This window comes from Cnephaeus nilssonii (assembly GCF_951640355.1).
Source record: "Cnephaeus nilssonii genome assembly, chromosome: 11".
In the NCBI taxonomy this organism is placed as follows: Eukaryota; Metazoa; Chordata; class Mammalia; order Chiroptera; family Vespertilionidae; genus Cnephaeus; species Cnephaeus nilssonii.
In genome coordinates this window covers 83,839,382-83,851,698 of record NC_137082.1, presented here as the reverse complement: position 1 = coordinate 83,851,698, position 12,317 = coordinate 83,839,382, and the positions used below count along the sequence as shown (strand labels likewise).

General features: G+C 40.0%; 1 protein-coding gene across 2 annotated transcripts in view; it reads left to right on the top strand.

Moving 5' to 3' along the window:
• The window catches only part of DYM (dymeclin), a 238,356-nt gene that overhangs the window by 42,526 nt on the left and 183,513 nt on the right, over positions 1-12,317 (top strand). For both annotated transcript variants that reach the window (XM_079784585.1, XM_079784586.1), the window contains exons 4-5: positions 2,972-3,065; positions 4,039-4,169. In XM_079784585.1, coding sequence (XP_079640711.1) covers positions 2,972-3,065; positions 4,039-4,169 — 225 coding nt within the window. The remainder of the gene's footprint in view (positions 1-2,971; positions 3,066-4,038; positions 4,170-12,317) is intronic.

Here is a 12,317-nt window from a genome sequence, read left to right as displayed (position 1 = left end):
CGCTGTAATGGTGTGCTTATTTCCATGTACATTTTTAAAGTATGTATGTGCAGACCTGGATAAAGAATTCTGGAGAACTACATCTTTTTATATCTTTGACACAGAAGTTTAGATATTATGCATAGAAATGGCAGCAAAAGCATAATTCTCAGATCTACATAAAAATGAATCCTCCTGGCAGCACAAGCCAATGTGTGTGTTTGCATTTCTGGTTTTCAAAATAGTTAAAAATGTATTTCAAAAGTGAAAAAATACCCCAGAACTCTGGAATCTCACAGTTTGAAAACCATTGGTAAAGTGAAAAGACTGGGCATTTGTCACTAACATGTTGTTGACTTTGGGCCCAACAGATTTCTTTTTCTTCCATCAGTAACAGTAAAGGTTCTGACTAAATAGTCTCTCCCTTAAGATGAGTTCTTTTTTAAAAAAATATTTTTATTGATTTCAGAAAGGAAGGGAGAGGGAGAGATAGATAGAAACATCAATGATGAGAGAGAATCATTGATTGGCTGCCTCCTGCACGCCCCACACTGGGGATCAAGCCCGCAACTCAGGCATGTGCCCTGACTGGGAATTGAACCGTGGCCTCCTGGTCGACACTCAACCACTGAGCCATGAAGGCCGGGCTAAGGTGAATTTTTCTGTGCTTCTATGCTTTATTAGTCAGGGTTTTCCAGGGAAACAGAATCCATAGAATGGATGGATATATATAGGTGTCCCTCAAAAATGTATGCACGCACTTTGAATAATTATAAAGGCAGTGTTTATTAAAATACATTTCATTTTCAAAATTGAGCTGTCAGCTGAAATATGTATACACTAGAGGCCTGGTGCACGACATTCATGCACTAGCGGGGAGGGCCCCTCAGCCCAGCCTATGCCCTTTAGCAGTCCGGGAGCCTTTGGGGATGTCTGACTGACGGCTTAGGCCTAAGCTGCAGTCGGATATCCTTAGTGCTGCCGCGGAGGTGGGGAGGCTCCCACCACCACTGCTGTGATCGCCAGCCGTCAGCCTGGCTTGTGGCTGAGCGGCGCTCCCCCTGTGGGAGCGCACTGACCACCCGGGGGCAGCTCCTGCATTGGATGTCTGCCCCCGGGTGGTCAGTGTGTGTCATAGCGACGGGTCGTTCCGCCATTTTGTCGATTTGTATATTACCCTTTTATTATATAGGTTTTTTTGAGACACCTGGTAATATATAAAATGAGATTTATTATAAGAAATTGGCTCACATGACTATGAAGGCTGAGCAATCCGTGATCTGGTGTACATGCTGGAGGACCCGGGAAAGTTAATGGTATAAATTCCAGTCCATGTCCAAATGCCTGAGAACTAGGGGAGCCAATGTTGCGAGTCCCATCTAAGGGCGGAAGAAGACCGATGTTTCAGCTCAACAGTCAGGCAGATAGAAAGAATTCAGTCTTCCTCTGACTTTTCTCTGTGGGCCCTCCATGGCGAAGCCAATCTGCTTTACTCAGTCTACTGATTCAAATGAAGAGACCCTCTCCCCAACACTTGGGGAATAATGTTAACTAGATACCTGGGTATCCGGTGGCCCAGTCAAGTTGACACACAAAATTAATCATAGCCTATGTCTTGCTCTGCAGCCTGATAGAACTTTAGAGTTTCATTAAGTCCAATTCCTTGATTACACGGGCTGGTTTGGCATAGTGTAGGGCCAAGGATTTGAGCCAGTAGATAACGACGTGTCCTTGAGCAAGCAAGAACCTACAGGGGAGGCTCTGTAAAATGGAGGTCATATTTGTGCTTATGCCATATGTAGTTTTGAGGATTATAGTAGGTAATGCATGTAAAGCATTAAGTGTATTGTTCAATATATATTAGTTGTTGTTTCTTTTCCAGATGAGAAAACTGAGGTGGAGAAGTAAATAATTTGCCCGAGTTTCAATATTCCCTTACTATAGACTTGGATCTAGAAGCCAGATCTTCTCATTCCCAATACGGTCTTCTCTCAACTCTAGGCTGGCTTTGCTGAAATACTCACCTTTTAAACCTGAAAAAATTTTTAAAAATAAATTCTTTAAAATTTTGCCTGGTCAGATAGTGCCCCACTGGCCACATTGTGTGTCCTTCTTTATGTGTCTTCATTTTCATTAGAATAATTTGTGATTATCTGAATAGTTTTATCTTTATGGTTTATTATCTATACTAATAATAGAGGAATATGCAAATTGTCCAGGACACGATCACAGTAACAATAACGACCGAACAGCAGGCTGTGTGGGGCGACAAGGCTGGCAGGGGGGTTAGTGAGGGACGACCAAACGACTGAACAGCAGGTTGCATGGGGCGACCAGGCCAGCGGGGAATGGGTAGTTGGGGGTGACCGGGCCGGCAGAGGGGGGCAGTAAGGGGCGACCAGGCTGCCGGGGGGACAGTTAGGGGTGATCAGGCTGGCAGGCAGAGGTGGTTAGGGGTGATCAGGCAGGCAGGCAGGAGAACAGTTAGGGGCAGTGGTCCCGGATTGTGAGAGGGATGTCTGACTGCCAGTTTCAGATATCCCTCAAGGGGTCCCTGATTGGAGAGGGTGCAGGCTGATCTGAGGGAACCCTCCCCCATGCACGGATTTCATGCACTGGGCCTCTAGTATTCTATATACTGGGGATATGGATGATCAATTTTTGAGCTTTTTAAGCATCTGTTTTTCTAAAGAGAACGATGTGTGTATGTAAATTGTGTATGTATATTAACTGTTACATATTTTCTTTACAATTTTGGATTCTCAGATAAGATGGCTATTTTCTCCTGCTGTTTCTAGCACTTCCATTTTGTACATTGTTTTTTTGTTCAGAAAGAATTCCAGCCAAGTAGCAATTTCTCTCATTGCTTATTGACAATAGGCTGATCCGTGAGCAATGTCAGTTTGACATTTGATTTTGTAAGTGTTATGATACACTCACTTTGCTTTTAGTTCTTAATTTTAACTTTTTAAAATCTTTCTTTCTCTTGCAGTTGAAAACAATCCTCGAACAGGAAACCTTGGTGCATTGATTAAGGTCTTCCTTTCTAGAACCAAAGAACTAAAACTTTCAGCAGAATGTCGGAAGTAAGCTGCCTGATTAATCATGTTCTTTTCATATTTAACAAGGAGTATTTTTCATCTATTAGAAATCGATTATGGTCTTTTAAAAGCTATTCAAGGAATTACACTTATTATTAAGGGAAAAAAGTAAAAGAGAGGTTTTAATTTGCTGTCCAAGTCACTGGGGGGAGATGATGAATTCTGGAATCTGCTTTCAGCATTTTAGATAATCTTTAGAAATATATTATTTAAGTAGATTAATAGTGATATAATTATTACTGAAAAGGTCATTATTCCCCATTATTACTGCTGGACATATGACTTAATTTGAGTACTATTTCATTCCACATCTGTTTCCTTAGTTTCTTTCATTAGATGAAAGAAGATTCAGAGTAGGTATTATATTTCTATATTAGATGCAATAGAAAGCTAACCTTTATGTGCTCAAGCATTTTTTAACACCATTTTTTTTCTGGTTAGCTCTTAAAAGATTGTTCATTGCCCAGCTCCCAAGCAAATTATATTGAATCCAACAAAAGTTTTTCTTGTGAGTTCACGGTTATTAATACAAACAGCACATATTGTACTGTGCTTCTGAGGATACTCCATTTAAAAATTTGGTTGAGTATTTGCATATATTCTCCTTATGGTACTATGTATTTTTAATTATTTTAGCTTTCTTTTCTTTGAATTTCCTGTGTGTGGGACAGCTATAAAGTTAAGAATAAAGAGCAATCATGCCTAAAGGATAATATTTTTATTATGTTGACTTGCTATGTAAAATACATAGAATGAAATATGAAGTAAACTATAATAGATTTCACTGGTTCAGTGTCGTAAATCATGAGCCATTAAAAGATATGGACATTATTCTAATATTACAAATACAATGGGCAAAACGATTGATCAGTTATGAAGAAATCATTGACTAGAAATAAACTGATCGTGCTCATGATTAAATATTGATTCTTATGTGACCTTGGTTTTTCTTTTTTAGTCACATCTTCATTTGGCAGACAAACAATGCTTTGTTTATTATTTGCCATTTGTTGAAAGTGTTCATCTGTGAGATGTCAGAAGAGGAATTACAACTTCATTTTACTTATGAAGAAAAATCTGGCAGTTACAGTAAGTATTGCCTTTGAAGATGTTCTGGGAATCACATGTGTAACAACATACAAGCACAAAATTTGAGGAATAAAATTAAAATTTTAAAAATTCTATTGTTCCTCTCATAATTTTTATTTTTAAATAACCTGACACTGTCACTCTTTCCCCCCTGTATTAATTTAAAAGAACCAAGACTCTCATTGTTTTTTTCCTTTTTTTTAGAATAAGGCAGCCAGTAAAATTGAAACTTTTATTTATTTTTATTTCATGCATATGAAACATAAAAATAAAAATCATAGGTATTTCTTTCAGAAAACAGATGTCAGTTTAAGTACCATTACTAGGGCAATGCATTATTAAGTGAGACAACCAATCAGAAGATTTTGTAAGTATTAAAGGTTACTTTTAAGATATAACAACAGTCTCTGCGTCTGGATGTCTTTGGAATTATTTGATCAGAAATAACATTTTCAAGGACAGTTTTATGATGCTGATGTATGTCATCTTTTTCTGAAGATACAGGAAAAGATTACTGTTTTCTCTTGATATTGCTGACGGGTTTCTTTTTTTTTGCCTGTAGTTTTTAAGATCAGTTGCTCGCGTTTCATTCCTTAGCATTAAAAGTAACAACCTGGAAAGTAAAAGGGGAGAATAGGATTGTTAACAAATGAAATATGGGGAATGCAGTGTTTTGCATCTAACCTTCATGCTATCTCCTCTCTTTCTGAGGCCAATGGCAGTGTTGGTCTTGCATTTCTTGGGTTTATTTTTCAAAACACACTGTTGCTTGCATTAAGTGTTCTTGCTTATTACTTAGAGCTTTTACATTGATTTTTAAGACATGAATATGTTTAATTTCCTGGTTTGATAATCAGCCTTCCAAGTTTGTTAACTATTACTACTAGAGGCCCGGTGCATGAATTCCTGCATGGGTGGGGTCCCTCGGGGTGGCCTGCCCCCAACCTCGCAGCCCCGTAGCCCCACCTGGCATCCTGCCTTGGCCTGGCGCTGCCCACTCACCTGCTCCACCATCCTGCCGCTGTCCTGTTCTCGTCGGGGCCCATAGGGGCCAGCAACGCCTCCATTGCCACCTGCTGCCCGTGCCATGTCACCAGCGCCCGCCATGTTCCGTGCCGCCCCCTGGTGGTCAGCACACGTCATAGTGAGCGGTCGAACTCTTGGTCTCCTGGTTGAACGACTGCCTGAGGGGACAATTTGCATATTAGGCTTTTATTATATAGGATGTTTAAAAAATTAGAGCTTTTAATCGAATTGTGTCTTGCTAGTTTTGTTAGTTTTGTTAACGCTGGGCTTTGTCTTTGTGGGACCAACAGTGCCAAAACATAGTTCACTTAGGGAGTTGTAAATCTTTGCAGGAAGTGTTAGCAGTAAGAATGGAGTGAATGTTTATCCCCAGAGAGCCTCAGAGGATAGTCCAACCAGCACCTGTAACCTTAACACTTTGTTTGTATTATGTCATAAAATTGTGTATATTTTATACTTTTATTTAACCACAATATCACTTACCCTATATACTAAAAGCCTAATTTGCAAATCGACCAAACAGTGGAACGATCGGTTGCTATGATGCACACTGACCACCAAGGGGCAGACGTTCAATGCAGAAGCTGCCCCCAGCCCACAGGCCCTGACGGGAGGCAGCAGGGGCAGGGCCGGCAAGCTCGTGGCGCCAGGCCAGCCAAGGCAGGTGCCAGTGGGGGCCCCCTGATCACCCTGCCGGTTGCCCCACAGATCAGCCCTGATCACTGACCAGGCCTAGAGACCCTACCCGTGCATGAATTTTGTGCACTGGGCCTCTAGTCTCTATATATAAAAGCCTAAGTGACAGTTACAACCGGTCGACCAAACAACTGGTGGACTGGTCGCTATGATGTGCACTGACCACCAGGGGGCAGGTGCTCGATGCAGGAGCTGTCCCCTGGTGGTCAGTGTGCTTCCATAGCCAACCTCCCCTGGCTGGCCAACCTTCCTGCAGTCCCTTCCCCTGGCTCTGATCAGGGCTGGGCGAGACGGCCTCGATTGGCCCCAATCACCGGCCAGGCAGGCCAAGGGACCCCACCCGTGCACGAATTCGTGCACTGGGCCTCTAGTTTACATATAAGAGTATTTTACATTACATAACATTGAGTAAATTGATGCACTTGAGAGATACACTGTGTTTGTTTTGGGGCCAAATGTCTTCCTGGGGTACCCTCTCTGTACCCGCACTCCCTGCTCATCTTCAAGTTGGAGAAGCATGTGTCTACCTTAGGCCACATTCTGGGTGGCCTAAGGTAGACACAGTGTAAAAATGACACTTTTCCAGCCATGGCCATATTGTCAAGATGGTTGTGTCATTGAAAGAGCCCTCTGTGAGGTCTGATAATTGGTGATTCTGTCTGTGCTGACAGACTGTCCTCTTTTATACAGTTAGCAATTCAGACTTTTATACATGCTCTTTTCATTTTGTTCTTTTTATTTACAGTTGAGTTTCCTGTTGGTCCACCAGTTAAATCCAGTAAATATCTTTTTAAGGTTGAAGACTTGCTGTTTTTGACATATGTAATTATTTTCATCTTAGCCTTACATGTTAGTTTGAGACTTCTTATCACATAGTAAAGTCTTTTTTATATTTTTTGCCAATGTCTTTTTACATTTTATGAAAGTATGATGCCCAGATACTGTTGAGTTGGAAAATATGGAACCTTACTATGCAGTAGCTGAAAACATCCATTTATCAGTGAATATCTGAATTAGGTGTGTGAAGGACTGTTTAGGGCCGTGGTCGGCAAACTGGGGCTCGCGAGCCACGTGTGGCTCTTTGGCCCCTTGAGTGTGGCTCTTCCACAAAATACCACGGCCTGGGCGAGTCTATTTTGAAGAAGTGGCATTAGAAGAAGTTTAAGTTTAAAATATTTGGCTCTCAAAAGAAATTTCAGTTGTTGTACTGTTGATATTTGGCTCTGTTGACTAATGAGTTTGCCGACCACTGGTTTAGGGATAGATAATATACAGTAGTACAGGTAGTTTGAAGGGTGAAATGACAGAAGTAGAGAACCATCTGCAAACAATTGAGCAAAGTTTAGAATAAATAACTATTCTCAATTGAGAGACTGAAGATAGAAGCAAAAAAAAAGGGGCGGGGGAGGAGATAAGGTGAAAGGATGGTCCAAAGAGGAGGCCACTGGGGTCAGCAGCACAGGGAGAGAGCACAGGTTTGCATTGGGGGAGCATACTGAGGGGAAGACAGGCAGGTCATTTGCTGAGAGCTGGGAGAGCGGAGTATGTGGGCCTGCGGAGCGTAGTAACCTGTTAGCACAGCTTTGTGGAGAGAAGAGAGACTAGGGACTTGTCAAGTCCAAGGAAAAGGCTTGCTTAACTACATTTCCTTGGCGTAAAAGAGTTCCATATAAATTTATTTCAAGAAATTATTTTGTGGGGCTTGCTCTCAAGCGTAGTGAATTCAACATACCTGTTTATTTTTGCTTTCTCCTGAAACCCCAATAAAATCAGTAAGGGACTTATAAAAAGTCATGTACTCATTACTCAGTTTAAGAGGAGGAAAGGGGGGTACAATGTTAACAACATTTTGCAAGTTGGAAAATTGAGTAATGGTGAACCCAACTGATCAGTGAAAACTGAAAGCTAAATGCCTTCGGGGTTGGAGAACTCTAGAAAAAAGCCAGTTCTTACCTCAGAACCCTGGAAAAGCTTAGGAGTTGGAAGTACCAGGTGTGTTCAAAACAGACAATGTTATTTTTAGAAAAGAGGAAGTCCATTTGCTTTTCGTTAAGTTATGATGAATATTTACAGGCATATTTGAATTTGCTAATTAGAAGTTTAAATATGATTTTTAATATAGAATAGTAATTCCAATATTAGCTTCACAATGGTTTTCTGAATATATTTATAGTAAATGTAATCTAGCCTTGTGTCTTCCATTTTTGCTCTAAATTTTTCAGGCACACTATTCACCTGTTTTTGGAATATAGCTCTGTTATTTCTTGATTGAGTTTTTTTAGTGCTTGTATTTGGCACAGTGTGGTATTGGGCAGCGTTGAGAAATAACAGCTTGACTTTACTAATGTAAAGAAAACAACAAAGATTAACTCTATCTGTTAATAGATTTTTTAATAATTACATGTAACCTGATTTAAATGACCCATGTGTTTCTTTTTTCTGGCCACTTCTTTGTTTTCCACCAGCACTGTTTTTTCTCTTCTTCAAGTGAGTGGTTTTTAAAAATCGCTTTGCCCTCTCTCCCCTCCCACTCTGATGGAAGACATTTGATTATGACATTATTCTACTATGCTCTGGTCCACTCCCTAAGGCCAAAATGAGAGCGTGGTATCTTAGCATTTGGTACCGGAGGATGCCGAACAGGAAGAATAGGAACTGAAGCTTAGTTTCAGGTATGGATTATTGGAGCTGTTAGGACCACAGATACCACCTTGTCTTTCTTGCTTCTTCCTCTGGTGACGCTCATAGAGATCAGAGATGCGGGGTTAGGGCTTTAGAGGGAGAGAACCCTAGGGATAGGGGTGAGATTTCAGTTCTGCATAATACTGATAATAATAGTTTATATTTATTCATTGTTTGAAATTACTTCCAAATTGGATATTTAAGTCAAGGACTTCCAGTATGCGTTGGTAAGTGTATAATGTATCACCTGGATGTGTAAAACTAATATGTGGTATTTCAGATTTCTTCCCTAGTGTGGTTCATAGTAGTCACTTACCATGGGGTCTGTATTTAGGGTCTTCAGTGAAACATGGGATGGTTGACTGGATTTCCCCCCCAACTTGGTATAATAGCAGGTCTTTAAAAATAATGGAAACATGGAACAGACTGATGAATCTCAGAGGGAAAGGGGATGAGAAGAGATTAACCAAAGAATGTATATGCATATATTCATTGCCCTTAGACACGGACAGTAGGGTGGTGAAGGACAGGGGCAGGCCAGGCACTGGGTGGAGCAGGACAATTGGGCGGGGGGACAGGGGGACATCTGTAATACTCTCAACAATAAAGATAAAAAATAGAAAAGTAGAAAAAAATAATTCATTAGGTTGTTTTTTTCTTTTCCTTTTTTTGGGAGTCTGGATTTGGGTTCAAATCTGGGCTCTGCCCCTTACTGTAAATAAACTAATATGTCTGGGTCTTGATTCTTCATTTGTAAAAGGATGATAATCATACCTACACCTTAATAGTTATTATCAGGATTAATGTGAGATAAAGAGAATGAAATAACACAGTGCCTCTTCAAGGGTAGAGTTCTCAAATATTAGCTATTAATATTTTATCCAGAAGCTAAGATTTAAACTACTAAAACACTTGACTGCAGCTGTAGAGGCAATTTAAAACTCTTAAAGAGATAAAACTGGGTTGTAAACTTCACAGTACAATAAACATACTGAATCTCTGCAGTCTTTTGCCCAAAGAACCTCAGTTTACTGTGTCATTCAAATTTCAAGGGCTTTTAAGATCATCTTTCTTAAAATGCATGAGTGAGTTACTATAATTTCTGGCAGGTGACTTTATATTTACTTATTTTTATTGGAACTAAGAAAGATATTTATCCTCATATGAAAGCTGAATGATATAAATACTGCTTGGAAAATAATGCAGTATGAGTGACTTTTGCTTGATGTCAAACTTGGTAAGCAGTCAAATCTCATCACTCTTCACTTGATATGCAATTATTTGCTTCTAGATTAGCTCAGAAACAAGCATATAGTATTCTGCAGGACTTTCTTCTTAAAGTAAATGGAAGTTGTCAGATTTCAGCTGGAAATTCTTTATTCTTGTCTTTTGTTTTGTTAGAGCTTTGGCCTTGATATGTTACATTTTACGTATATGAAATATTTTTTTTATTATTTTCATTATTATGTTAAATTGATAACAAAGCTGTGAATATATTCCTTAATTGACCCAGCTGTAAACTTGACCAAGGTCATGATTTGGATGGCACATAGAACTGGATAGAGAGTTCTTGTCACCATATTAAGATTTTGAAATTTGCGTTTACACCCCTGGAAGGAAAATAGAACAATCAGGCACCATCTGTGGGTCCTGAGTGCTTGTTTCTGCACCGTCTGTAATTGAAACACTGCTGCTGTTGGGCTAAATAAAGGTATGTTATTAAACTGTCCAATTCATTTGGTCTGAAATGTTCTGTAAGGAATCAGTGAAGATTTTAGATGTTCTTCTTGGGTCTGGGTCGATGCATTCTGTAGGATGAGTCAGGGAATGATGGTTTAACAAACATATATTGAATATGTATTATATGTCAGCAAATGAGCTTGTTGGAATAGGTTGTTAATTCACGTGGGTTATGTTGGACAGCTTTGACAATGAGGAGGATTTTAGTTAGATCCACTTATTGTGTAGCCTCAGAGACAAATGTTACTTATTCCTTTGTTTTACTTTCTTCACTCATTGAGCTAATAAGCCTACCTCTTTTAAAGTGAGATTTAATGTGGTTATTGAACTTGATTCTTCTTAGCCTTGATTGGTGTGTCCATTGTGACTTAATATTCTCTTCAAGCTTGGCACTCACCTCTCAGAGGGTTACTGAGCCAGTTCTATTTATGGCAAGGCAGGAAGGGGTTTCTTCATAATTCCTGACTACTAAGGTGATTGTGGTCTAGAAAAAAGAATTGCTAAATTTTTTCGAGACTCCAAGTGCTTTGATGCTTTGGAAATAACCATTAGATTTATACTTAGACAGCTGGGTTCAGTTGAGCAAACATGTATTGAGTATACATCACATGCCAAGCTCTTAGTCATCATCCTTGGGAAATACAGAGTCCAATAGAAGCCTGCTTATATGTAGAGAGAAATTATGATACAATGTAACCAAATTATGCAGTGAAAGACATATGAACAAGGCATAGATGCGGCCTAGATGGTTATTTTTGTTCAAGGGGAGGAAAAAGAGTTGTGTTTTATGGAGGAAAGGAAGATTTAGGATGGTTCAGGTAGATAAAGATTGGCTTTTTTAAAAAATTAGATTTTTATTGTTGGAGGGCATTCCAGGCAGAATGTTATTGAGGAGGCATAAAGTGGCATGTAGCAGGTAGTTTGGTATCGCTGGAATATAAATTGTGAAAGGAATAATGGGGGGAGATAAAGGTAGAAACGGATACAGGGCCTGTATCTCGAAGGGTCTGGCATGCTGTACTTTGGAGCTTGGAGTTCTTTCTGATGCATAGTAATCAGCTTAAAGCAATTATAAAGGTCTAAGGCAGGAGAATGAAAGGATGGACTATGGTTAGGTCTCTCTGATAATCTGGAGTTTGGATTGGGAAGGAGTAAATTTGTAGGAATACTAGTAGGAAGGTTTAAAGAAGTTCAGGAGTTTTAATTTAATAAACTTGTTTAACTGAACTGAGATCATGCAATAATGAACAAAGGCATGACAGGAAATGAAGAAAAGAGTAAATAACAGAGAGGTGACTGTAATTGATAGGACCTTGAGATGAATAACAGAGAGAATAGTCTGTGTTTTGGGTTTTGGTTAACTGATGTAGTCACCGAAAAGGAGAATAAAGAACAAGTACATGGATTTGAAGTGTTGGGACAAATGAGTTCAGTTTTGAACGTATTGAGCTTGACTACTGGTGATGCATCTAGGTGGAGATGGCCCGCAGACAATTGAATATAAAGATGAAGTTCAGTGAAGAGACAAGAGGAAAACTGTAGGACTCGCCAGCATACAAGTGATGACTGATAAAGGAGATCATAGGGAGCGAGACAAGGAGAAGGAAGCCAATGGTGGCACTCTGGGCAGCATACCAGTAGTTAAAGGGCGTTCTGAGGAAGTGGATACTGGGAATGAATAGAGAGAGAGGTAGGTTAGAAATAAGGTGTCCTAGGAGCTGGGGAAGAAAGAGTAGGTGTCTCAGCATTGTCCAAAGCCAGAAGTCACTCAGAGCAGGATGGGACAGAGGAGCATTTCCACTGGGAGGGTAATTTGTAACCTGCCTTTGCCACTTGTTCATAGGACTTGGAAATCCATTTTACCTTTGGCTTTTTGCCTGTGAAGAGGTAGGTGTCTGGCCTCTTACTCGGTTTCAGAATGTCATCTGTGGAGTCCCCACAGGTTCAGAAAAGGTTCTTTGAAGTCTATCAAGAAGATCAAGGGCAAGGCCTGATGTTTCGGGG